The sequence below is a fragment of the Poecilia formosa genome, unplaced genomic scaffold (genome assembly GCF_000485575.1).
Source record: "Poecilia formosa unplaced genomic scaffold, Poecilia_formosa-5.1.2 Scaffold206, whole genome shotgun sequence".
NCBI lineage: Eukaryota > Metazoa > Chordata > Actinopteri > Cyprinodontiformes > Poeciliidae > Poecilia > Poecilia formosa.
In genome coordinates, this window is record NW_006800145.1 from 1 (window position 1) to 23869 (window position 23869).

Sequence of the window (23869 nt, forward strand, 5' to 3'; positions counted from 1 at the left end):
GGTTGTAAAGTAAGCATAGCTAGACTCCTGCATAACAAACACTACCTTAAAATGTTTTTCTGCTTCAGTGTGTTTTACTGGGATTTAATGTGATAGAGCAACACAAGGTATCCCATCGTTGTAGAGTGAACCCATTAATTTCAAAAGTCAAAAACTTAATGTGTCTTTTTAATCTTAGTAAAAAAAAAAAATCCAGTGTAGGTGCAAATCTATCTCAAATCCTTCAAAAAGTAAGGAAACAGTTGAGTCTGTCAACCCATGAGAACTAGTCACTATGAAAACAGAAATAAAATCAAAATAATAAATCTTTCATCTCACTCTGCTGTTCTCCACAGGTCTGCAGCTGAGATCTCCACCCTGTCATTACTTTCTGTGCTTCCGTCTGTAACTTTGTTTTTGACGTATCTTTTGAACAAATAAGCACTCAGCCAGAAATACGCTGGCTGAGTGAAATATGCTCTTTCCTCCTAATGCATGTCATGAAGTGACTTTTGTAGGATTTCAGTCTGTCAAGTAATCATAAATCTATAAACTTCCCCAACATGAATGTTTTACAACTGTGATCACAATCTGATGACCTGGCCCCTTCCTACGTTGTGAAATTTCACATCTTGTATGATTTAAATATGTCTTGTTTGCATCAGAGTGTATGATGTGTAAAATTGTTCAAATGTAATAAAATACTCAGTGAGCTACATCTGTTGTGATTTGGTTGGAAACTAAGGTAAATATTCCACAGACTAAAGTGTTGCTTTATTTGTTTCATTTTCCAAAGACCAGTAAATCTGAAACGTTTTCACCTCATATAATACTTTTCTGGAGGCTGTTAGAGAACAGTGAACTCAGAGTCATCTCTATGAAACCACCTCAAGAACATTTTAGCTGTGTGATATGGTGCAAAGAAACTGAGACCTAACAGACCACTGGAACAGTTTAACAAAGTATTAACAAAGCTCTTTCTTAGGGTTTAACAACCACTGATGTCTAACACGTAAAGAAATATACCTCAAACAGAAATAAAATCATTCTACAAACCATTAACAGGCTTTACTACACATGTAGAAACTCTTGTCTTTAAGTGCATCGCAGGAAAGCACATATATACAAAATATTACGTCTTAATGAAACGCCAGTGCACTAACATTTCCCTTTCACTGACATGGAACTAGGAATTTTGAAGCGTTTTGCAGCAAATACAGTTTTTCTTTTATTCCACAACACATTTCACTGAGAAGAATAAAAACTATTAGACCGGACATCAAGCAGCAAAAAATGGACCGCAGGTGCAAAAAATATATATATTTATCCGAAAATAAATGAAAATCCGTGAAAATATGTTACGTATCATTCAAAAATGTTTGTTAATTTATGTAAAAGTAACACCTGGTATGTTGTCGCAGGTGAAAAATGTACTCCTGCGTGTTACTAAACATGATACAGTTGAGCCTAAAATTATTCATACTCCTGGCAGATTTCAAAATAATTCTCATTAAGCCAATGAGTTTTTTTCTCAGGGGAAATAAGACCAGTACCTCTCCAAAGATAAAGAAAAGAAAAAAACACGTAAAAGGAGTCTACCTGAACAGGATACCGTCTATAAAATTCATAATTTGTCTGTTTTGCTTACTTCCTCCATCAGCTTCATCCACCTTCCAGGTTTAGACTCATTAATACTTAGGTTTTTGTAAGTTTCCCTTCAACTTCAGTGTGTACAAAATTTTAATTTGGGTAAAATTTAAAGAAAACCTTTTAAGTGCTTATTTTGAAATCAAAAATAGATTTTTAAACAGATGCCAAAGACTCTTTGAGTTGTGGTTAAGATGAGCTGTCTATTATTTCTGTCTTTATCCTCAAAACCACCAGTCTTCTTGGGAGTTTTATTTTACACTGGTTCCACAAACCTATTATAATATAGTTCTGTTTGCTGTCAACACCAGCATTAGTGTCAATCTTTTAGCAAGTTGCTATCTCAGACGGTCTATTGCCAACCCCCATGTGTGTCATCAGTGCAAAACCAAAGCACTAACAGTGCAACTTTCCTGTTTTCAGAGGAAGTGTGTCTCACAGCAAAGGCGTCTGGACAATGGATGAGGTGGAGTAACTACTTCTCCATATTTAAGATTTGGGGGTCAAACCTATGGTTCTGCTGAAAACTTTGCTTTGAGATTTCCTCACTATAAGTGCAACAAAATCCTACTGACTATTTTCCAGCCTTAATCTACTTGTAATCTAGTCTTAATTGTCTGGAAAGATATGCAAGAAGTAAAAAAAATAATAATAATAACACAAGTTGTCAAAATACCAAACACTTATATACATAAAACACTGTAAACATAATATTCTGAGCAGGAAATGAGAGAGAGAGTTCCATGAAGTCTAGCTGTCTTTATTATTCTGCTCAGAGTTTCCCTTTGACCTGTTTCCTCGGGAACAAATACTCTTGCTTTTGCTCAGGATGCTGGTGTCGACTCGTGACAGGGTACACATGCTGCTCTGGTGACACGGCCGAAGTCTGGTGCTTTGGAGCTCCAGCTCGTCGTAGCTGGACATCCGGATGAAGGGACAGCAGCGGAAGACCTGCTTGAAGCCAGCCCTGAATCTGCAGTAAAAACAAGCATTGGCTCAATGTGCTTGTAAGATGGTTAGATGTACCTTTGAGTGTATATATTTTTTATACCAACCTGCTGTTGAGGCAGCAGTAGATGATGGGATTATACATGGTGGAGCTCATGGCCAGCCACAGCACTGACAGGTAAATCTGCTGAATGTACTTCCACTTGATCAGACGCTTATCGAGACCGGTTGCTATGAAGTAGAGATGATACGGCAACCAGCAGAGGGCAAACGTCACCACCACAATGATCATCATTTTCACCACCTCAATAAAGAAGCAGAAAAAGGCAGAAAATTATAGAAGGTGTTCTTTAACCCAGCAGATATATTTTTTATTTAAAAAAAAAAGAAAAACAAACAAAAAGAAAAAGGCTTGAAAGATGGAACAGGTCAGAGAGATGTGAGGTGACCAGATTATGGAGGGCTTTGAAGGTGATGAAGATTAGAAATTCACATATATGAGCATCAATATAAACTCAGATTATTTTTCTGACTCTAGTTCTTGTGCTTGCTGTCACCCTCACTCTGTTATACATTACTGTGGTACATATTTTTGAGATATCTGCTCATAGTTGCAGGCTGAAGTCATGACGGACTTAGAGACTCCAGCGAAACTTACTGAAGACTAAAGTAGCGAGAAATTATTGACCAACTAAACCAATTAGATTCAACTAACTAGATTTTACCCAGATAAATCCACAGCAATAACTTTTAAAACAATCAATGCCTTCAGATACATATCAATGCGTCAGGTGGATGTTGGCATTTAAAATGTGGTTTTGAAAAAATCTAAAAAAAAAAAAAAATGAAAAAGAAAAATTTAGTAGCAGAAAAAAAATATTCTTGTTACTTAGCTGCCACTGAGAAAGTGAACAAATTGCCACAATTGTTCTAGAAATTGTAACGGGGGTATTCATAACAAAGTTTAAAAAGGTTTAAAGCCAGTTTTGATATTTTGAGGTTGCTGATGTTTCCATCAAGCCATCACCTACTGAACCATAAACTGGTATTTTTAGTTGAATTTACTGCTTTTGAATTTTATAAATGGCAGAATTTATCAAGACCTGGCACTTCTAAAGTGGTTTTCTGTGTTAAATTGTAATTATTTAAATGGAAAAAGTCAATCTGTTTGACAGTGATTACCTGTCTTTTAACCCTATGTTAAAAACAAAATGCTCCACAAATCCCTTTGTTGACACTTAATAATAATAATAATAATAATAATAATAATAATCAAATCAATTTAAATCACTCTGGATTTGATTCAGTATTAATGTTCCAGTGAACGGCTCGACTGTAATGCACCATGGAGTTCATATCAGGTTTTCAAAAACTGTGCAGAAGTTGGTGGAGAATTACAAATACTAAACTATGCTAAGTTTTGAGAGTGTTGACCGATCGCTAAGTTTTCATTAAACTTTTCCATTGTCAATTGGAGAAAGGTTGCCATCAGAGTACAGAGAAAGGTCGGCAATGACGCATCGGCCCCTGGTGGCCCCCAGCTGGAATGAGGAGAGGCCGGATTGATAGAGAACAATGCAGTGAGGCAGGAGATGCATCCTGGATTATGACTTTGAATGTTTGCATTTTACCTGATGCTGATGTTCTTGACATTAAATCTCTTATATTGTTCAGCTCAGACCAACTAAAAATTGGAGACTCTGATTGTGATTATGTAAGCAGAAATACTATTTAAGGAGTTGTTTTTGCGAAAGGATTTTGGCAGCTCTCTAGGTCAAACTGACCCGACTCCTTTCCTTCCATTTGCGTGCAAAGCGCAAATGGAACCAAAAAAATGACTTGGAAAGCAAGGTTGTTGACAGATAAGAACAACAATTTGAGATAAATTGTCCTATTCAGCAATTCTGAAATGGAGCAGATGTTGAGTTCATGGGGTCTCAAATATTTTTAAAGGTCGTCCAACACACACTTAGTATAAGGCACAGCAGAATCTTTACGCAAATCAAGGGTAGCAACGCCATTGGTTGAAACTTTCCAAACTCACATCAGTGAAGATGAAAGTGTATAAAAAAGGGTGATGTTAAGAATATGGGGAGATTTTTTGTTGAGACTTTGGAAGATTTTTGAGTATTGAACTGATGAAACTGTAATGAGGAATCCGTGGTAGTGTAATAAATCTCCGGCTCGTCTATGGCCTAGCAGCAGGAATTACGTCTCCGTGCATTATTTATTTTACATTTAAGAGTATAGCCACCTTTTAATTCTCCAATATTTATTTCCAAAGGTACAATAACATCCACCTCCCTCTTTATCATGCTCAATCTGAATTTTATTTTTAAGTTTACTTAGGTTCTCAATAAACTACCAACAACTTTAAAAAAAAATAGATGGAACATAAAAAAATAAACTGTTTTCATCCCTTCTATTTTTATGATGCGTCTTATAACATCTGTTGAATGAGAACCAGATTATATCCTTGCTGTATTTTTAAAGTTCATCAAAGAAATTCACTGGTGGGAATAATCCCTGAGCTGTCTCGATAGATTCCCATCATCCCAGCTGTGACGTCCCTAATCCTTGTGCAGCCTACAGAGAAGCTTCAGCACTATTCAGTGACAGATGATGACAAACGACATTTAATCATTTGTCTTACAATGCAGCCTTCAGAATTACACAACAACATTTGGTACATTTGTTTATCAACGGGGGATTTTGTTTCTTTGTTTTTTCACAGTGTGAGAAATCAATTTTACATTTCAAACTGCCAACAGTTAAATGTGTGTGTGTATCCCCAGGAGTAGAGATGTTTCACAGGAAGCCCTGTTTTTTTTACGATTTCCACTGTTGGGTAATTGACTATGGATGCTACGAGTTGCCCCTTGTATTTGTCCTGAGCCCTGACTTAAGATTTAGTGTGCAGATGCCGTCCTGTGGACTTCAAGTTCCCACTCATAATCCCCCTGTGTATTTGTTAGTTAAGGTAACACATCAACAAAAACAATTCAAAACATGAATTTAAAGGTGCATAACTACAGGTGCAAGCCATAATTAGATGTTTTTCTATCCTCATTGATTTCTGATCAAATATTTGATTTCCACATGGTTTCAGTGTTTACAATACAAGACAAGCCAAAGAAACAACAACAACATAGGATTATAAAAAGTTATGTTGATAGATATTCAAATTACCTTCCTTTTAGCCCGGAGTTGTGCATGATAGTTTTCAGATGAGTCTCCTGGGATCTCACTTCCCCACAGCGACACTCCAATTACGGTGTAAGTGATGCCCATCACAGCTAACGGCAGCACATAAACCAGGACAGTAACTATGATGTGATACCTGGACAAATGAAGACAAACATTACCAAGACGCCCCAGAGCACGTGACGGACAACATGTCAAAAGGGAGAAGGACAGATCTGCTAAAACTGACAGTCTCCTAGCAATTCTAATAATGATGATTGCCGTGAGTGTGACCTCACATGAAGGGGTCGTCCACCATGCGGGGCCAGGCCACGTAGCAGAAGGTCCTCCCTGGTAGAGTTCTGGTGGTGGAGAAGTAGCAGAGAGGGAAGGCAAGAGCCACGGCGAGGGTCCAGATGCAGAAGATAACTCCTAGTGTGACTTTAGCAGACAGACGAGGCTTCAGAGGATGGATGATGGCCATGTATCTGTTTGTTGGACATCACAATACACAAGAGAACTGTGGTCAAAAGTGAGCACAACACTTCTAAAAGTGGACTTTCTGAAACCTGAACATAGGTTGTCCTCCACTGCCTGTCCAAAATAACGTTGCCACCTGAATTTAGCAACGCAAACAGGTAAGAGTTTACCTTTGGACTACTTTCACATGGGCGTTGATGTTTCAGATATTTACCTTGAAATGGTGCAGTGATTAGTTTTTGATTTCTTGACGAACTAGAGACTTATCCTGTGTTTATAGAAAAGATGTTAGCTGATTTCAGAACTCTAAAATTATTGGCATTAATCATGCAAAGAAAATATCCAACAAGAATGCTGAGACTATTAAAACTAGGCAAGGGATTGCCTGTAACTTATGATAAGGCTAATGATTAAAACTGGAAGGATAGAGGGAAAATAATCATCTGCATTGATAACAAGGGCCTGGAAATACTGAAACAACCAATATTTACCAATGTTATTTATAGGAAATGATAGGATCGTATGAAAACATCCTTTTCAGGTCAGAATGACTTGGAACATTACCATCACCAATTACTAAAATGCACAAACAACATAGTTATTCCCCAATAACTCATAAACTAAATCTAAAGAAAACTGATGTTAACTTGGTCCAAACTGACTGAGTTTGAGACACTTTCACAGAAATCGGAGTTAAAATTATTTTTTCTTGATGTACAAAATTTTTGGTTTCTTGGTTTAGTTCGTAAGAATAAATGTACAAATCTAAACATAAAACACAGAAATGACAAGATGTACTTCTTTCTCTACTAAGTTGTGGAAAGAATAGGCAGATTGTGATTTATTACTGTCAAGACGTTAATTGATGTGACCTACGATGAAATATGCTGAAAGAAAACGTTTTTTATTTGATCAGAGTTATCACATGCACAGTCCAATCAACTACGGATAAAGCACACTGTGAATTGTCTTGTGTTGTCCCACCTGTCTAAGGCAATCGCGGCCATGGAGTAGATGCTGGCAAACACAGCCGTGACCGGGAAGAAGTTGTGAAACCTGCAGTAGACGTCTCCAAAGTACCAGTCACCGTGGGCCGCGTAGATGAAGTTGATGAGGGTGTTGAAGGCAGCCATGGAGAAGTCAGAGAAAGCCAGGTTCAGTACGAAATAGTTGGTGACAGTCCTCATCCGCTTGTGAGCAAGAATGATCCAAATTACGATCAAATTGCCGAAGACGGCCACTGCCAGCACCGTGACGTATGCCACGGACCAGAGCGCGATGCGCCACGCGGGCTGCGCGAACTGGTTGGCCAAGACTCTGCTGGTGGCCGTGGTGGTGGTGTTGGAGCCATCCCGTTCAGGGGCCATTCCCCCGAGGGTCCTCAGAGGGATCTCCTGCTCCGAAATGACTCTGATGGGAAGGAGAGAGTGGTCCTGATGCTTGGAGAGCAGCGCGGCAGAAATGGAGTGGGCGTACCCCACGCGTTGTGAGTTAAAAGGGGCTTAGGTGGGACCTGAGGGAAACGCATCATAAATTGCTCCCCTCCCTTAGCCCCCTCACACAGTCCTAAGAATAAATCCTCCAGTCATTATGTTTTCATTGTCCAAACACAGATCGTTTATGTCTCAGAGGTGACTCACTGATAGTTTCTCTTTTCAAAAGAAAAGCTGGCAAGCTTTCATTCCAGGGTTATAAAACGATTATTCCCTGTACTGAAGGCATCTGAGGTGTTAGGGGTTGCTCTGGATGTGATACTGTTAATCCTTTGGCAAAGCTCAGATATGTGGGGTTTTATGAATGCTGGTTATATAATCATAATCTCACTGTAGAGGGGGGCCTTTTGGCACATGGAGCACATGATGAAAATCCTTGGTTTATTCTGTCTTGGAATGTTTCTTTTAAAAGAGAAACTATTTTTTAAAAGAGGTTTTCGTGGCACTGGTGGCTTTTATTTAGTAGTTGCACAGGAGGGACGGCAAGGAGAACATTTTGAAGACGTGCAACAAATGATCAAACCAAGGGCTACTGTGTTGTGAACTGAAACCTATGCATGGTGCAACTGCTCTACTGAGCCATGTAGCGCTCTAATCTAATTTATACATAAAAACATCCACAATGTGATTTCTGCGATTCACATTTTGCCATGACAACAGATAAGGTGTGTTACTGTGCTGATAATCTGTTTGCTTGGATTAAAACTGCTGATTCATTAAAACTTCAATTTAATTATTTGACACAAAACTTATATTTACAAATTATTGAGTATTCTCATTAGAAAAATGTAGACTGAAAGGATATCATAAAGATCCATCTTTACACCAACAATGTAAACATGCGAACACTTTTAAGTAGTTGCTTATAATGAAAGTGCATAAAGAGAATCAGAAGGTCAGGCTGACATGAACAATTCATGCAATTCAGGTGGAGAGCTCTCCTCATCTTAGTGCGTCTAAAATCCTCGCTGGAGGTTTGTATAAACAGAAGATTAAGTTCAAGCGTCAGTCACATGAGTGAGGATTACCATGCACAATGTGAACTCTTGTGCCTTTTTCTCAACTTAGTGACATTTATTGTTGCTGTTGTATAATAAAAATAAGGAAAAATCCCAAATTAGTGCACAATTACTTCAAATGACATAAATTTACAACAGTAACACCCATGTATTCTGATAGGCAACTAGTTACTACAGGAGTCACTTAACTAGTCCATCTGTTATCATATAACAGATGGACTTACAATATGATATCAATAACTCCAACTGTTATGTGAAGGCCTCTGAGGTTTATTATTGAATATTAGTGAACATTGGAAGCAGAAACATCAGAAACAGATAGATTCATCTGAAAAGTGACGGTGCAAACAAACACAAAACCAAACTAGCACAGTGAAAGAATAAACTATGTCTGGAGATCACAAAGCACCACAAAAACACACACAGAACAAAGATACAAAAACTATAATAAAGAATATCATAATGCAGACAGAAAAAACTGAAAAGCATCAGAGAGATGACAGAATGAATGTGAACGCCTTTACTGTTGCGTCTTTGTCACGCAGCCTGCAGAGTCCCACGGCCCCGGGGACCACAAGGTGTTTTAATCACCTGCACAGTCTGCAGATGTTGGGGATTTTACATCAAACCTGCCCTTACCTCTCATGTTCTTTCGCTGGAAAGCATCTTAAAATTAACCAATTAATCAACACATCACAAGAGGTGATATGTGAAGTATTTTTAATCAAATTTTAATTTAATCGTATTTTAAGTAATTTTATCTTTTGTTGAGCACTTTATGATCCTATTTAGTGTCTGTCACACAGATTATTCTGTTGGTTTTCTGATGTTTCAAACGGCCAATTAGTGAAGTTTTTACCCACTGAGCTTGTTTTAATGAACCTCCATTGTCGGTCCATCTCCTGTCAGATCCGGGTTTCACAGTCTTTCCTTTTTCTAAAAGCTGAAATCACCTTTTATCAGCCACTTATTTACTGCTAGGAACATAAATCACACAAGCTGTGCCCACTGTGAAAAGACCACAAGAAGGTCAGAGAGTGTTTTCCTCCCAGCATGGTCTCATTACGCAGAGGCCACTTTGCTTAGACCACTCCCTGTCTCAAATGTCACTGTTCGAGCCGCATCCAAACATGCCCTGTCCTCCATATTAAAAAGGTCACTGTCTGCCAAGTAACAGATGATCGGATCATTAGCCTCACCTAAAATGATTCTCCTTGGCTTATATGTGAATAATTCAGGTATAATTTAATCAAAGGTGGATAACAGCGAGGCACAGGGTGGGCTGTTGTGCTCTGGGTTTGATTTGTGTGTGAAATTAACTCTTAAAGAGCAAGTCACATTCAATAAGTTAGGATTTTAATGAAAAGTTCATGCATTTCTTTAACTCAGCTCACAAGTAAAACACATTATGTAGACAAATTACACACAGACTGAAGTTTTAAAGCTTTTATTTCTGAATGATATATTGCATCAGACCAGTAAAAAAAATAAAACCTTTTTAGGTGGGACTAGTGAAAAATATGTTTCATATCTGCTTAAAGGTACTTTGAATCTGACAGACAAGCTTCACTGGAACCCTTACTCTAATTTACCGAATATGACTGTAACATAAAAAACAAAATGCTCACATTTGTTCACAAACGCTAGCAAAAAAGCAATATTTGATGAGGTTCTGAACATTTTTTATTATTTAGACGTGTCTGTCACAGGAAACCGCAGTAAAATACAAAGAGCTTTGTGTCTGAGATTTGAAACAATATAAAAAAAAGTTTAAGTGAGTATACTTGTAAGTCACTATTTATTATGCTTTAGTCATTAATGGTTGTGGCTGCAGCATTACAAAACGTGAAAAAGTTCAAGAGGTATAAATAGATATTAAAAGGAAGTATAAATTCTACCAAAAAAAATTAAGATCATAAAAAAAAAAAAAAACTTCTTCTGCTTTATCTCATTGTTTCACTTCATTTTTGTTGTTCACATTATTGGTTGGGAAAATGGCTTTTTGTTGTTTTTATTTGAATCAAAACAGATTCTGCTGAAGTAAATGAGCGAGGAAGAAAAACAAAGAGAGAGAAAGCAGCTTCCCATCAGGGGATGTCCCCAGCAGGATTACACATCTATAAAAAGAGTTGGACTTGTTTCTCCTGGGAGAAGGCTTAGTACAGAAGACAGAAGAGGTTGTAATGAACAGAGACATCTGAGAGTTGTGAGGTAAAGCACCTTGTTAAGGAGTTTTAAGACATTTAAAAAAAATAATAATTTAATTAATCTGAAGTAGCAAGAAGATGTAAAAATATGGAAATTCTGATTGTGGTCTTGAAGCATGTTAATGCTTAAGTGCATTTTAAATTATATATATTAGTTGGACTCCTGTGTAAATATTGTTCAATAGAGTTTGCTACCACAGAGTACAGAAAAATAACATAGGAACACAATTAACTTCTTGTCAGGTAATGCAATAAGTGATGGTGGTTGATGTAAGAGCAGTTTAGAAAATAAATCCCAAACTACTACAACTCTGCTGCTTTGCTTTTGTCGTTGCGGTGTCTCAAAGTTACACTGAGAGCGACTCCTGCTGGTCTGGCAGGAAAAATAAAAAGAGGGCGAGTTTCTGTTACATCACAAAATGTTCTGCCGTATGAAACTTGAGCTGTTTGAAAATAAAGAGGAGGGCCAAGGGAATGAGGAAGACACAACACAAGAAGTGGTGTTGCTAGCTTACAATTGGAGCACCATGCGAGCGTTTAGAGGCAGTCATGCAGGCGGTGTGGTTTGTTTTCAGCTCTGCTTGTGCCGCCGATTCAAAGTTCAAAGGTTGCTGTAGTTTAGTGAATAGCTGACAGGGCTGAAAACTCTCAGGTAAGCCATGCAGTCTTAATATTTATCCTGTTTATGTTTACTGTTGGCCATTTTGAGACAGGAAAAACAACACTTTGCTTCAGTGAAAGCCTTCATTAGATGACAGAAGCATTCTGCTATGCATATACATTTGTGCTCATTCAGAGGAGACGGTCCAGATGCCAACAGACCGTTGGCATCTGGACCAACGGTCGTCAGGTCCTGACGCCCTGACGACCTGGGCGTCAGGACCTGGGCGTCCTGACGACTACACAATTATCCTTTAAATACTTTAGCAAAAGGTGGGAAAGTGGAAACATGTTCAACAGCTGTCTAGAAAGGCAAGATTAACAGCTGAGATTTTTTTTAAGTATATAAGCACTTTTAAAGTTTAATAGTTGTATTAGTCACTTACACCCAACCCCCTTCTCGGAAGTCTTTCTGAACGCCTGCAGTTTTCATTGATGACTCTCAGACTGTGAGCAAAACTCTCAAACTTAAACCTAACAACTTAAAAATTCCCCTAAAAATGGGAGTTTACAAAACTTAAAAAAAAAAAAGGAAAAGGCAAAAGTAAAATGATAACGAGTTTTTGCTCAGTCAGATTGCAGAAAAGCAAGGCAGAGATGGTTGCTTCACGATACTTTGAAGTAACTGCTGGGAATGCTGACAGATAAATGTCCTCAGCTATGCATTGGGACTGAACTGCACTACAGTGCCTTGCAAGTGGATTCGTACCACTTCCAATTCCTGAACTTCCACAGTGTTCAATGTATCTCATTATACCAACACCAACATGGAAGGAAAGGATAAATGGCAGCGTCTATTAAAAGTTGCACTTGAAAATCAACTGTTGAACATACTGGGCCCCGTTTGTTAATGAATGACCTTTTCTGTTTGGAAACTTGCAGATCATGTTTGCTGAGTTTACTTAAAGGTTTTTGTGTCATTTATTTAGTCAAATCATTAACTCACCGTCATCCAGCTAAACTTTAGCTCTTCCCAGCCCCATTTCTGGAAGGACTCCATGCCTGCCAACACCTAACTAACATCACCATTATTGTATTGGGCCCAACAGATGGAGCGCACCTCTGTCCCACCAATACACAATGTCGCCATTTGCGGTGGAACCCACGGGAATGAGTTGACTGGGGTGTACATTGTGAGGGAAATGCAGAAACAGAAGATGGAGAAAGCGGGGTCTGTTTCTGTAACCACTGTCGAGACCAATCCAAGAGCCGTGGCTGCTGGCAGACGATACACAGAGATGGATCTGAACCGCTGCTTCACAGATGTCTTGCTGAGGTAAGCCAGCTGTCCACGTGAGTCCTGTGCGCTGCAAATTTGAGAAGTCTGTGTTGTGTCCACTGCTTAAATCGCTACGCTGCTCCAAGTTCCCCCATAACAGAGTCAACCCTGTATGAGGTGAGGCGAGCCCAGGAACTGAACGCTCAGCTGGGGCCCAAAGGAAGCGCAGAGGCTGTTGACCTGCTCATAGACCTGCACAACACCACTTCCAACATGGGCCTGTGCTTAATCTTCTACTCCATAGATTGGATCACTCTGCACATTTACAAGTACATAGAGGTATGAACTCAGACACACACACACACACACACACAGCGTCCTAATCGAAATGGTAAGAATACAACAGACCGCGTGTCTATTGTAACCCTAACCCTAAATGGTGGCCATAACTAATACATGAAGAAGAAAAAAAAATAGGCGATCCTGTCTGTAATCCACAAGATTTTATATTTTAAGGCTAGTTATTGACTCATTATATTATACTAAAATCATAGAAGATAGTTTTTAGAGCCACTGCAGGATGTATGTTAGGTTTTTAATCTATAAATATCAATTTTTCAGAATAACTTGAGCTCTGTGCCTGTGAGAGCGATACAGCTGGACATTCCCAGCTCCAAAGCTTATTCCCTGGAGTCAGTGGGCAAACATGGCTTTGGTAACTATGTCAATATTCATTATGTGAAAGATTATCTTCATTAAGCTGGATTTCTGAGACAAACATTGCTTTGTTGCAGCGATAGAAGTCGGCCCGCAACCCAACGGTGTGCTCAGAGCTGATATCTTCAACGTGGTGAAAGAAGCATTGGATCTCACATTACAGTGGCTTCAGAAATTCAGTTCTGGTAGGAAGCAATGCAGGTTGCTTTCTTTCTGTTTTTAGTTGAGCAAATAATCTCTGCATAACAAAAGTCCTAAATCCTGCTCTTATTTTTGATTGTGTTATATTAATTAGACACATTACTCAGTGATTTACTTTCCTCTGCCAACAGGGCACAGTTTTGAGGGCGGCACAGTGGAAGCATACACTTTTGTTAAAAGTGTTGACTACCCACGAGACTCGGCTGGTAAAGCCACTGCTGTCATCCACCAAAACCTACAGGTGAACTTTTGAGGCTTTTAAATCCAACAATTTACCTTTGAACTTAATGAAAAACTGAGGCTCTTTAGAAAACCAGTGAAGTGAAAACATGCATGTATAATTTTCTCTTTTTTTTTTCTTTTAGGATAACGACTTTAAGCTTCTGCGATCAGGGGATCCCATCTTCCAGACGTTTTCTGGGGATATTTTGAAGTACGAGGGAGAAGACCTCTACCCTTTCTTTGTGAATGAATGCGCCTACTACGAGAAGAAGATTGCTTTCCATTTAGCTCAGAGAAAAACGTACAGCTTTCCACCCATAAGCGTGAAAAACGACTGAGGGAAGACAAAGATAACACGAGTGCTTCAATCACCTTAAGAAAAAAAAACACAATGGAGCAAAAGATGGAAGTCAGGAATTTGAGTTTATCTGTAACACCTGATACAGTGCCTTGCAAAACTAAAAATATTTATAGCCTTTAAATCTTTTCTCATTTTATCTTGTGATAAATTTCAGGTTTTTTTTATTCTGGTCTTACATGATAGACTTGTACAAAGAAGAGCATAATTATAAAATGGAAAGAAAATAATGCATGGATATTAAAATTTCTACTTTAATTAAAAATCTAGCTAGTGTGACTTATATTCAGCGCCCCTGAATCTGTATTTTGTCAAGCCACCATTTGTCATGACAGGAGCAGGTATCCTGAGCTGCCTTTAGGGGTAAGCAATGTAACGTACATTTCATTATTTTTCCTAGTATTTATTGGAATAACAAAAAATGATTATTGGCCAATATTAATTATGGAATGACAGAAAAATCCCTGCTTGTAAAACAGAATCTGAACCTTTTTTTTTTCCATCACTCTTTCAATATTACATTATCATCAGTTGTGCCCAAACAAAATAAATGGAAGCATTACTTGTGTATTTCTGATGATCTTCTTAGAAGCATGTGAAAATTGTCTTGACACATAAAAGAAAAATATCTACATTAATGCACATTCCATGAATTAATTTACTTTAAGTCGTGGAAAGTGCATTAATGTATATATTAAGTCGTAAGTCCTACAATGTGCTTTATTGTAACGCATGGAGTTTTAGTAGTAGTATTCTGCTCTAAATGGTCAGAAAGGAAGCACATCTGCACAGAAATGTAAAGTTATCCAAATTTATTCAGATATTTTCCATTTGCAAAAAGTAAAGCACCATCTCTGCATTCAAATTTTAAGCTAATGAAAATCGACAAAATTCCAATAAAAGTAACCAATTGTCAAATTTATTTCACATAGCAACAATACAGTATTACGTTTCAGAAGATGAAAAAGTTTTCAAGAAGTCTCAATACGTATAACTCGACATACTGACAGGAAACGCTTCAGTTAAAGATGTCAGTTCAAAACAAAGTCACAATTTATTTTCTGACACCAGAGTGAAATGACAAATTCTTGCTTATTTGAAAATGTAACATAGTTAAAACACCTGTGATCAATGTGAATTATCAACAAAATGTTTCATACAGATATTTTGCGCATTTTAATTTAGTTTTTAGTTTTTTTTCTCAAATTATCTTGTAAAAAAACCCCAAAAGCATGAGGATTCTGTGCTAATGTGCTCAAAAGTGAATATAATCAGATTATCAGATAATTTCATGTCCTGGACTCTTTTTCAAATCTTACCTGACCAATTGAATAAAAGCCAGATCCTAACTCTGCCCCCTCATGGTAGACACAGGGCATGACTGGGGCGACAACTTGGCAACAATTACCCTGATTTATGTCCTTCACTCTGTAACAGAACAAATAAATCATCAGATGGAAAACGAGAAAAGATTCAGCTGGGGAACTGAAGCCTATTTTCTTATTTTTCCTATAGTGATTCCCTTCCCTTTAAAGTTGTAAAGAACTTTAAAGGGAATAACATAAATTGTCCTCACATGGTATAAAAATATTAAGTATTGCTTTCAGTTTTGAAATTGTGCTGTTTTCTAAACACTTTCTTTCTCCAAAAATACAAATGGACATGTTTTGAGTCAATGCTAGTCTTTTTTTTTTCTTTCCCTGATGAAGGCAAATTTATTTCTGAAAAAACAAACAAAACAAAAAAAAAAACAAAAAAAAAAACATGTTGGTTGAAGAAATCAGAATCTGGTCACTGTGCAAATCAGTGAAATAATGAGCCAAATAAAACAATTACTGGAGTTGTTCACTCTGCTACTTTGTATTGCAAAAGTATTATTACCCCCAAAACTTTCACATTTTGTCAGGTTACAATCACAAACTCCCAGTCAAGAGCTAAGATGTATTGAATTAAATACAAGGCCTTTCTGGGTGAAATCCCGTGAGAGGCTGCAAAAGATTTTAAATTGGAGCAGAGCTACAACTTCCAGCATGACAACCAGCCTAAACATATGGCCAGGAACAAAACTGAATGGAAATGGACTAGTCAAAGTTCAAAACTAAAGAAAAGACAAAAATGGCTCTTCCTAGATGTATCCAATCAGAGCTTGGCGTTTTCCAAAAAGAGAATTGGCAAAACTTTGTAGATTTTTAAGGCTGGAACAGAGATACCCCCAAAAGAATTGCAGCACCGACCAGAAAGCTGAGGTGCTTATGTAAAAATATTGTATCAATTTACTTTTAGCTTTCCATTTATGCACTGGTGTTTGTCCAAAAATAGTGAGTTCTGTGATTGTAAGGAGGCTGAATGTGCAAACTCAAGGGTGTAGATACTTTTGCAAGGGGTCTTACATCAAGGATGTGTCCTTTTCTGAGTTTATGGCCAGGCAAACTGTGAAGATAAACTGCAAAATTCGACAAACTCCAATAAAACCAACATTTAACAACTGAGAAAGCAACTGTTTAGACAGCTTTTAACATTTAAACGGCAGTAGTAGTAACTGAATTTCCTGAACGCATTTAATAGATTCAGCTTGTTACAAAAACAACACAATAAAATTGGTAATTACGCTGCATCAGTACACACAAGATTCATCAATATCAATGACAGCAGAAGGTGAGTGGTTCCACTTTTAGACTGTGGCATTTTATGACATTTAGTCATTTTACCACAGACCAAAATAAAAAAAAAATAAAAAACACCACAGATGATGGAAAGGTCAACCCAAATGACATGCAAAGCCTTGATATTTAAAAATGATGCAAAAACAAGACAAAAAAGTTAAATAAAGGTGCACCAGACTCTTTTTAGTAACAGAAACAACTACCTTGATTTGGACCATAAAAGTCCACATCTAAAAGTCAGATAGTGCAAGTTTACACAGTTGTATCCGAGTTAAGGACAATATGGTGAGCAGCTGGAAAAGCATTGGCAACAAAAAGAAGGCAAATGGCAAAATAAAAAATAAAAAACCCAGCAGAAACAAATATAGCCACAAAAACCTAGAAGCTAAAAATATGCAACATCAAGATGATGTACAACTCAGTAATGGGGTTAAAAAAAACAAAGGCAAAGGTGATATAAAGCCACACGAAATGTTTCAATGTGTTTATGAGTACGTATGGATGGGCTGCAGCTGACGCTTAAACCTGTGATACCCTGAACTATTTCTGCATTGCAAGACTGCTACAGTGGAAGTGAGAAGCTACGACCTGAACATTTTAATGAACTACAACCACAAATTGTTGGAAGAAAGGTTGTAGACCTACTTGGTTATCGTAAAATATACTATCCCTGTCTCTTTATGCAACCCTATATGCGGTTATGCGGGTGTAGTGTTTGCGGTGACTTCTGGCCGCCCACAGGAACAGAGCGGCGGCCATCATCTGCAGGGGGAAGGAGATGAGGGCCAGGTAGAGAGACCACCCCATTGACCCGACGACATCTCCCGGTTTTCTGTATTCGCCGTTGAGCTGATCCACGCTGATCCGAAAACAGCAGACGGTTCCCAAAGAGCAGAGGCCTGATAACAAGACGAGACAACAGCCGAGCAGAAGGATGAGAAATAAAGATGCTGTTGATTACCATCATTATCTTCAGCTTGTCACAGGGCTTAAAGTAAAAACAACATCCTGAAGCTGAAACTTTGCTTTGTGGTAGTGATAAGAATGAAACCATAACACACTGTTGTACGCCTACCAGAAATGGCCTTTGAAAAGTGTAAAGAACTGCTTAATAACAGCACAACAAAAAAAGAAAACTTCAAGTATCGATGCCCTCAATGAGGCTCCAAAGTGTTTGGACTCAAAGGCAAAAAAAGGAAGCATCTGTGCAGCATCATAGTAAAAAAAAAAATCAAAAAGACTCACCACCACATTCAACAGACAATTTACAAGAAATTTAAAAAAATCAACATTAAAATCTAAAGAAAGTAGTTACACAGAGCTGGTTTGAGAATTTTCTGGTTTTCCTGCTTCTTTAAATGTTCTGGTTTATAAACAAAGTCCTGTAAGCAATACAAATAATTTATTTTCACATTTTGGATGGATTTGAGAAAACCACAACGGCTGCTATACTCGAGCCTGCAGCAGGGAAAGTCAGTCTGGTTGATCCAGCAGCTTTGGTCAGTGCAGAGCAGGCGTCTGCAACCTTTACAACCAAAGAAGCAGTTTCTGCTCTCAGGTCAGCCAAATAAAACTCACTTAGAATCGCAACTGTGTTTTTTTTTTATAAATAAATAAATAAATAAATAAAAAACAATAAATAAATAAATAAAAAAAATAAAAAATAAAAAAATACAGTATATATAGATAAAAGCCTACTCAAATAAATTTGGTGTCATTTCAAAGAAACAATTTTCTTCAATTCTTATAATTTAAAATATAGAGAAATATAACATTTTGCAGAGAGGACAGATAATTTTTCTGTAGAATGAAAAATGTAAAAAACAAAAAAAAACAAACAGATTCAATTCTAATGAAAAAAAAAGTAGAACTGAAAACATAGTGGCACTTTCAGTGTAATTCTTTGTGGACATTCAACACCAATATTGCAAGAAAAAAAAAACGGACAAAACCTGCATTTATTATATCTTAGATTAAATGCTATAGAAGATTGGAAAGAGTTACAAAATTATCCATCTCAACTCAACATTAAGATACAAATACAGCATTTTAACAAAAGGGTACACCTGAGGATCAACAGGATAGGGACGCATTTCTCTCACCTGCGATAAAATGGAACAATCCCACAACCAGGGTTGGCGTGAAGCTGCGGCACAGGCAGGCACAGACCCCAACCAGACCACTGAGAAACACCAGAGACAAAGACACCAGGGGCAGCAGAAACTGGCACCTCCACAGATCTGAACAAAAAGACAAAGATTCACCATTCAGAGGTTTGTCAAATTAAACCAACCACTGAAAACAGTTTGGAGGACAAATCAACTACTGCAACAAAAATCAAAAAAAAAAATTTGTTTTTTTTTATCTTTGAGGCAGGGTTGGGTATAAAATTAAAACTTCAACACACTGAGTCACTCGAGAGAGGAAGAAAGGTGAACAAAAATATTTAGATTAAAAGAATATGTGACGTTTTGAAATTTGCCTCCGTTTGGGATTTGCACTCACATGTTCTGAGCAGATCCTCCTCGCTCTCGTTCTGTTTGACCTTTGTACTGAACTGCTGAGGAAGGGTGAAGCTCATACAGAGGGTCTCCGTCTTAGGATCTAAAGTGAAGGGAAGAGGGCAAAGATCTACCCGAGCATCCGAGATCAACACATAAAGCAGGTTGGAACACAGGGCTGGAGAGCAGGATGAGACAGAAAGCCTGACTTGCACAGGCATTTCTTACAGATCAATAATACACAAATTCTCCAAACTTTTAACAGATGAAAGCAAACCCGAGGTATCCATTTCCAAAAACTGAGATGCAGTTCTGTCCTTCAACCTAAGCTCTCACTGAGGAAGGAGTCCGGAGATTATTTATTGCTTACTTTTTACCTGTCCATGGAATGGGATCCAGAATTTTTCTCACTTAGTCTTGTCGGTGCAGAGTCTCGTGGCAGCCCCTCCTTTTTTGCCTGTATGTCTACCCTACTGTGTAAAAGAAGCCCACCTACTTTTCATAACCCTCCATTGTTCGAAGTGGAGCCATGTGCTCCAACTTCAGCTGAAATTAGTACATTTTTAATCAAGCTCAAAGGATTATTTAAAGATAAAAAGCACACAAGATAACCTGCAAGTTGAGAATGAGCCATAGAATTAGGAAAATTGTTTTAAATTGCAAAGATGGAGAGTTTTGTGATTGCTCTGAGAGTCAGATTAAATATACAAACTGCAAAATGTGGCATATTGTAAACTACCTGTACATCCACTTTGATGAGTGCAATTTCTCTGCTGTGTTGTGTTGGCACTTTCATTGCCTGTCTGAAGATCACCTGTTGATTAAGACACTAATTAAAATCTTGATAATCTTCTCATGTTTGTTTAAAGATTCATTATTTTGGCTTCTTTATTTCATCCAATGTAAAAGGCACATCCCACTATTACCAATATAAGATCAAACTTTCAGACCACCACCGAACCTTAACATTCCTCATTGAAAGCAAAGCTAAATGCACGAGATAAACAGCCACCTCAAGTTCACATTCTGAACAATCACATTCATTTTCCATTCATTTATTAGAAAATATAAAGCGATTGACAGTATGGGTATTTGATCAAATTTGCAAGGTCTTCACAAACAGCTGCTCTAACTCACTACACCACAAAGGATTCAGATCACACTCCTGTGAAGCTTTGATGTGGATCTGCAATGACTGGTCTAACTATCTGAAACACACCTTCACTGTGAAATAAACCTATAAAATTGTATGCTCTTATCAAATAATTTAACAAATTCTTTTGGTCTAATAAATAGTAACAATAGAATGTCTAGATCTAATATCTAATATGGATGGAAAAGGATATTTTTTTTCACAACAGTCTAGATTACTGGAAACTGTATTTCCTTCAGGTTTTTATAGAACAGTCCAGGGTTTTCTACACTAAAGGAAGCGAAAACTCCAGAGCAAGATGCTGCCACTACGATCTCCCATAGAGAGCATGGAGTGAATTGTATGTGTGGTTTCATCGGATCATGGTACAAAGTTACATTTTGTTACCTATTATGTTTTCAATCTGTTTGTTGTTCAATTTAACTATACATGTTATCTTCCACAGTAAATTAAATAAAAAGACTTATCAATGTCAATTTTTGTTAATATCTAGAAGCAGGCATGTGTTAATGTTTTTAGATCGATTCTAGCTCGGCCATCTTCCAAAGCAGGTAAGAAAGCATCTTGTTGGAACACTGCTTCTTTTCTTTTTTTTTTTTTTTAAAAAGCTGCATTTCTTTTAATTTTCTAATTATTTGTGTAAAAGGTTAAAGTGAAAAGCAGTTCAGAGGTGTTAGTAGCCATATTATTCCTGGTCGTTCACACGCATAGCGACTGGAGAACGACTGGATTCCAATGGAGGAATAAATGGTCAGGAGGAGGAAGTAAACATTAGAAACTAAATTAAAAAATATATCACTTTCTAACTAACCAAAAATAGACTTTGCAGTTTAGCATTTATGTGACTTGTTTTAGTGCAGGTTAGATACAATACCTTGCTGACAGCAATACCAGTGGCTGCAGAGAGGAACCTGGATGCACCTCCACCACAGACCCAAGGTGCCGTTCCACTTGAACAGGTGGCTGCTGTACGTCTTCTCCTCAAAGTCTCCAGTGAGGAACTCATTTTTGATCGCAGTGGTGTTGACACACCGTTTGATAGGTGGGGTGTTGTACTGGAACCAGTCCTGAGTCCCCACCGCCACAGACAGGTAGACAGTGGCCAGCAGACTGAGGACTGAGCCGATGACCAAAGCCGTGGCGTAGCGATTGTCCACCATGGTCTCACAGACAGCTCGGACTGCCTGCAAGCAGAGGGGAAGAGAGATGCCGTTTCTGACAAAGAATGGACTGTCTAGATAAATATTTTGTTGCTCAGCAACTTCAGCCACAGCAGCACGACTCTGAAGTTAAGGATCAGTTTTACTCTTTAAATTAGACACCTGACTGCATTTTGAATGTGGAATACCACCTCCGATCCGCGCGACTTCCAAATCCAAAACACTGTGTTGTTAAACTTCAGCTAGATTATTTCCTTAGCATTACGCAATGTCCCTATCACACTGTATCAGGTTATTATCTAAGCCACTGACAATATACAAGCGAATTAGCGTCAATCAAACTGGCCAAAAGATTACCCAATATCTTTTGGCCAGATATCCAACAATGCCATAGTGCTGTTGGATTACAGTACTGTGTCAAATATAAGCTGTCCTTTGCGGTATTGAACACAGATACTTCAATTTGATATATGGCTGCCAAATAAATAAAACAAAAGAGGGGTAGGGGTGAGGGGCTTCAGTCTCTTTACATAGATACATATAATATATTTCGTTGAATCTGTTCAAGATTCAATAGTCTAGCTGTAATTTTAAAGCTGGACTTCATGAAATGAGATGGAGAGAAACGTCATTTATTACAAGTTGTACTTTAATGAATCTGTCATCAGTGCAGTTTAAATTAGTCTGGGTGGTTTAGCGTTCCAGTAAAACTTCTGTTTGTAGATAGGGAAAAAAATATATTTTATTTTCTCTATTAGAATAAGTTAATCAATTATAGTGTCATCAAGTGCTAAAGCAATTCACTACTAGTATGACCAGTCAACGAACTGATATTTTCGCATTAAAATATTGAATCTTTAAAGTCAGTTTATTCAAGAACTAAAAGCTAACTTCAGCGTCCTGACAGCTGTATGTTGTTAGCACCTTAAGCTGGGTGTGTTTCAGTCGGTGTCCGAACCTCGGAGACTTTATTCGGTCATGTTTAAGTATCACCCGAACGCTGGGATGGGGGATACTGAAAAACAAAGACAAAAAAACAGCTAACAGTTCTATACCAGCAACTGCGGAGACAAGAACTTTGACATTCAATAGCTAATTTAATGGACTTGTTTCAGATAGCAGCTACACAGACATAGAGAATAGAAACATGGCGACCTAGCTAGGTTTCTAGGTCGCCACTGTCACACAAAGAAGCCACCGTCATTATAATTCAACAAAAAAAAAAATTAGCATTATTATCAAATTCATAGGTAACAAAAACATGATACCAACAACCGCTTCTTCTCAGTTTCCTGATGCTGCTCCGGTGTTACGTTGGTCTTTTTTTTTTTTTTTTTTTTTTTTTGTTGCATTTGTTACGAACAGTGAAAAAGTATTGGATATCTAGGAAACGTACTGTAAAAGAGGACATTAAACAAAGAGTGTATTCAGTAAAAATCATTTAATAATTTTATAGCCCTTTTGTTTGAATTTAAGATTGTATCTAGATACAATTTCAAATCTATTACAAGGTGTTCAAAAACTTTTATGAATACAAAACTTTTGAAAGAAACAAAATCTTATTTGTAAGAAATATGGCAGAATCTTTGACTTTAAAATCTACTTTCCCAAAATACAGTGTGAAATCAGGTGCATTGTTAATGAAGATCAGCAAAATGCTTTTTGAAAAGTTTTGTGAACGTCCCAAAAAAAAAAAAAAATCAACAGTCCCTGTATAAAGTTTACAGGAAGAACAAGAGATAACTATAGCTTTATATTTATGAAGGAAGTGTCTGTTTGGTTAAAATTAATGACTTCATTTTGAAGAAACCTCTTTGACTTTGAGTGAAAGAGCACTTTTTTCAGTTAAGATTCTGCACAAAGATATTCCAATTTGTCTGCAGGATAAAGTGGATGAAACCAGATTTTCATGAAAATATTGATTGAATTTTAGAATTGATGGCTTTTTAGTTGAGTTGGATTGTCTAGGTTCGGGTCAGGAGGATTTTAGGTCAATATCTTTAAACAACATGAGCAACCCCAGGGCAGAATGAATTGCAATGCTTCTCTTAAAGTAATA

The 23869-nt window shown here is 37.6% G+C and overlaps 3 protein-coding genes and 1 long non-coding RNA gene across 8 annotated transcripts; 2 read left to right on the plus strand and 2 right to left on the minus strand.

The window, feature by feature from the left end:
- Positions 1–1032: 1032 nt before the first annotated feature.
- Positions 1033–7748, minus strand: LOC103148455 (neuromedin-K receptor). The gene is made up of 5 exons (XM_007567237.2): positions 7222–7748; positions 6057–6245; positions 5764–5914; positions 2682–2878; positions 1033–2599 (listed from the first exon to the last, which is right to left on the minus strand). Exons 1-5 carry the CDS (start codon positions 7602–7604, stop codon positions 2377–2379), a joined length of 1143 nt encoding a protein of 380 aa, XP_007567299.1. The 5' UTR covers positions 7605–7748; the 3' UTR covers positions 1033–2376.
- A 923-nt stretch (positions 7749–8671) lies between these two features.
- Positions 8672–15885, plus strand: LOC107838059 (uncharacterized). The gene is made up of 2 exons (XR_001664115.1): positions 8672–8708; positions 15526–15885. It is a non-coding gene; the product is annotated as an uncharacterized LOC107838059 (long non-coding RNA).
- Positions 10865–14538, plus strand: LOC103148456 (N-acyl-aromatic-L-amino acid amidohydrolase (carboxylate-forming) B-like). 2 transcript variants are annotated; one of them, XM_016679260.1, is made up of 7 exons: positions 10865–10960; positions 12666–12892; positions 12982–13174; positions 13457–13550; positions 13630–13737; positions 13885–13994; positions 14119–14538. In XM_016679260.1, exons 2-7 carry the CDS (start codon positions 12666–12668, stop codon positions 14311–14313), a joined length of 927 nt encoding a protein of 308 aa, XP_016534746.1. In that variant the 5' UTR covers positions 10865–10960; the 3' UTR covers positions 14314–14538. The 2 variants fall into 2 exon arrangements, with proteins under 2 accessions (XP_016534746.1, XP_007567300.1); XM_007567238.2 differs by lacking the exon at positions 10865–10960 and adding an exon at positions 11480–11608.
- A 189-nt stretch (positions 15886–16074) lies between the features above and the next one.
- Positions 16075–23150, minus strand: LOC103148458 (claudin domain-containing protein 1-like). 4 transcript variants are annotated; one of them, XM_007567240.2, is made up of 7 exons: positions 23079–23114; positions 22735–22825; positions 21525–21834; positions 20237–20311; positions 19502–19600; positions 19099–19236; positions 16075–17895 (listed from the first exon to the last, which is right to left on the minus strand). In XM_007567240.2, the coding sequence occupies exons 3-7, from the start codon at positions 21808–21810 to the stop codon at positions 17675–17677; spliced, it is 819 nt and encodes a 272-aa protein (XP_007567302.1). In that variant the 5' UTR covers positions 21811–21834; positions 22735–22825; positions 23079–23114; the 3' UTR covers positions 16075–17674. The 4 variants fall into 4 exon arrangements, with proteins under 4 accessions (XP_007567302.1, XP_007567303.1, XP_007567301.1 ...); XM_007567241.2 differs by having other exon boundaries at positions 16080–17895; positions 22769–22825; positions 23083–23150; XM_007567239.2 differs by having other exon boundaries at positions 16080–17895; positions 23083–23150.
- Positions 23151–23869: the final 719 nt, after the last annotated feature.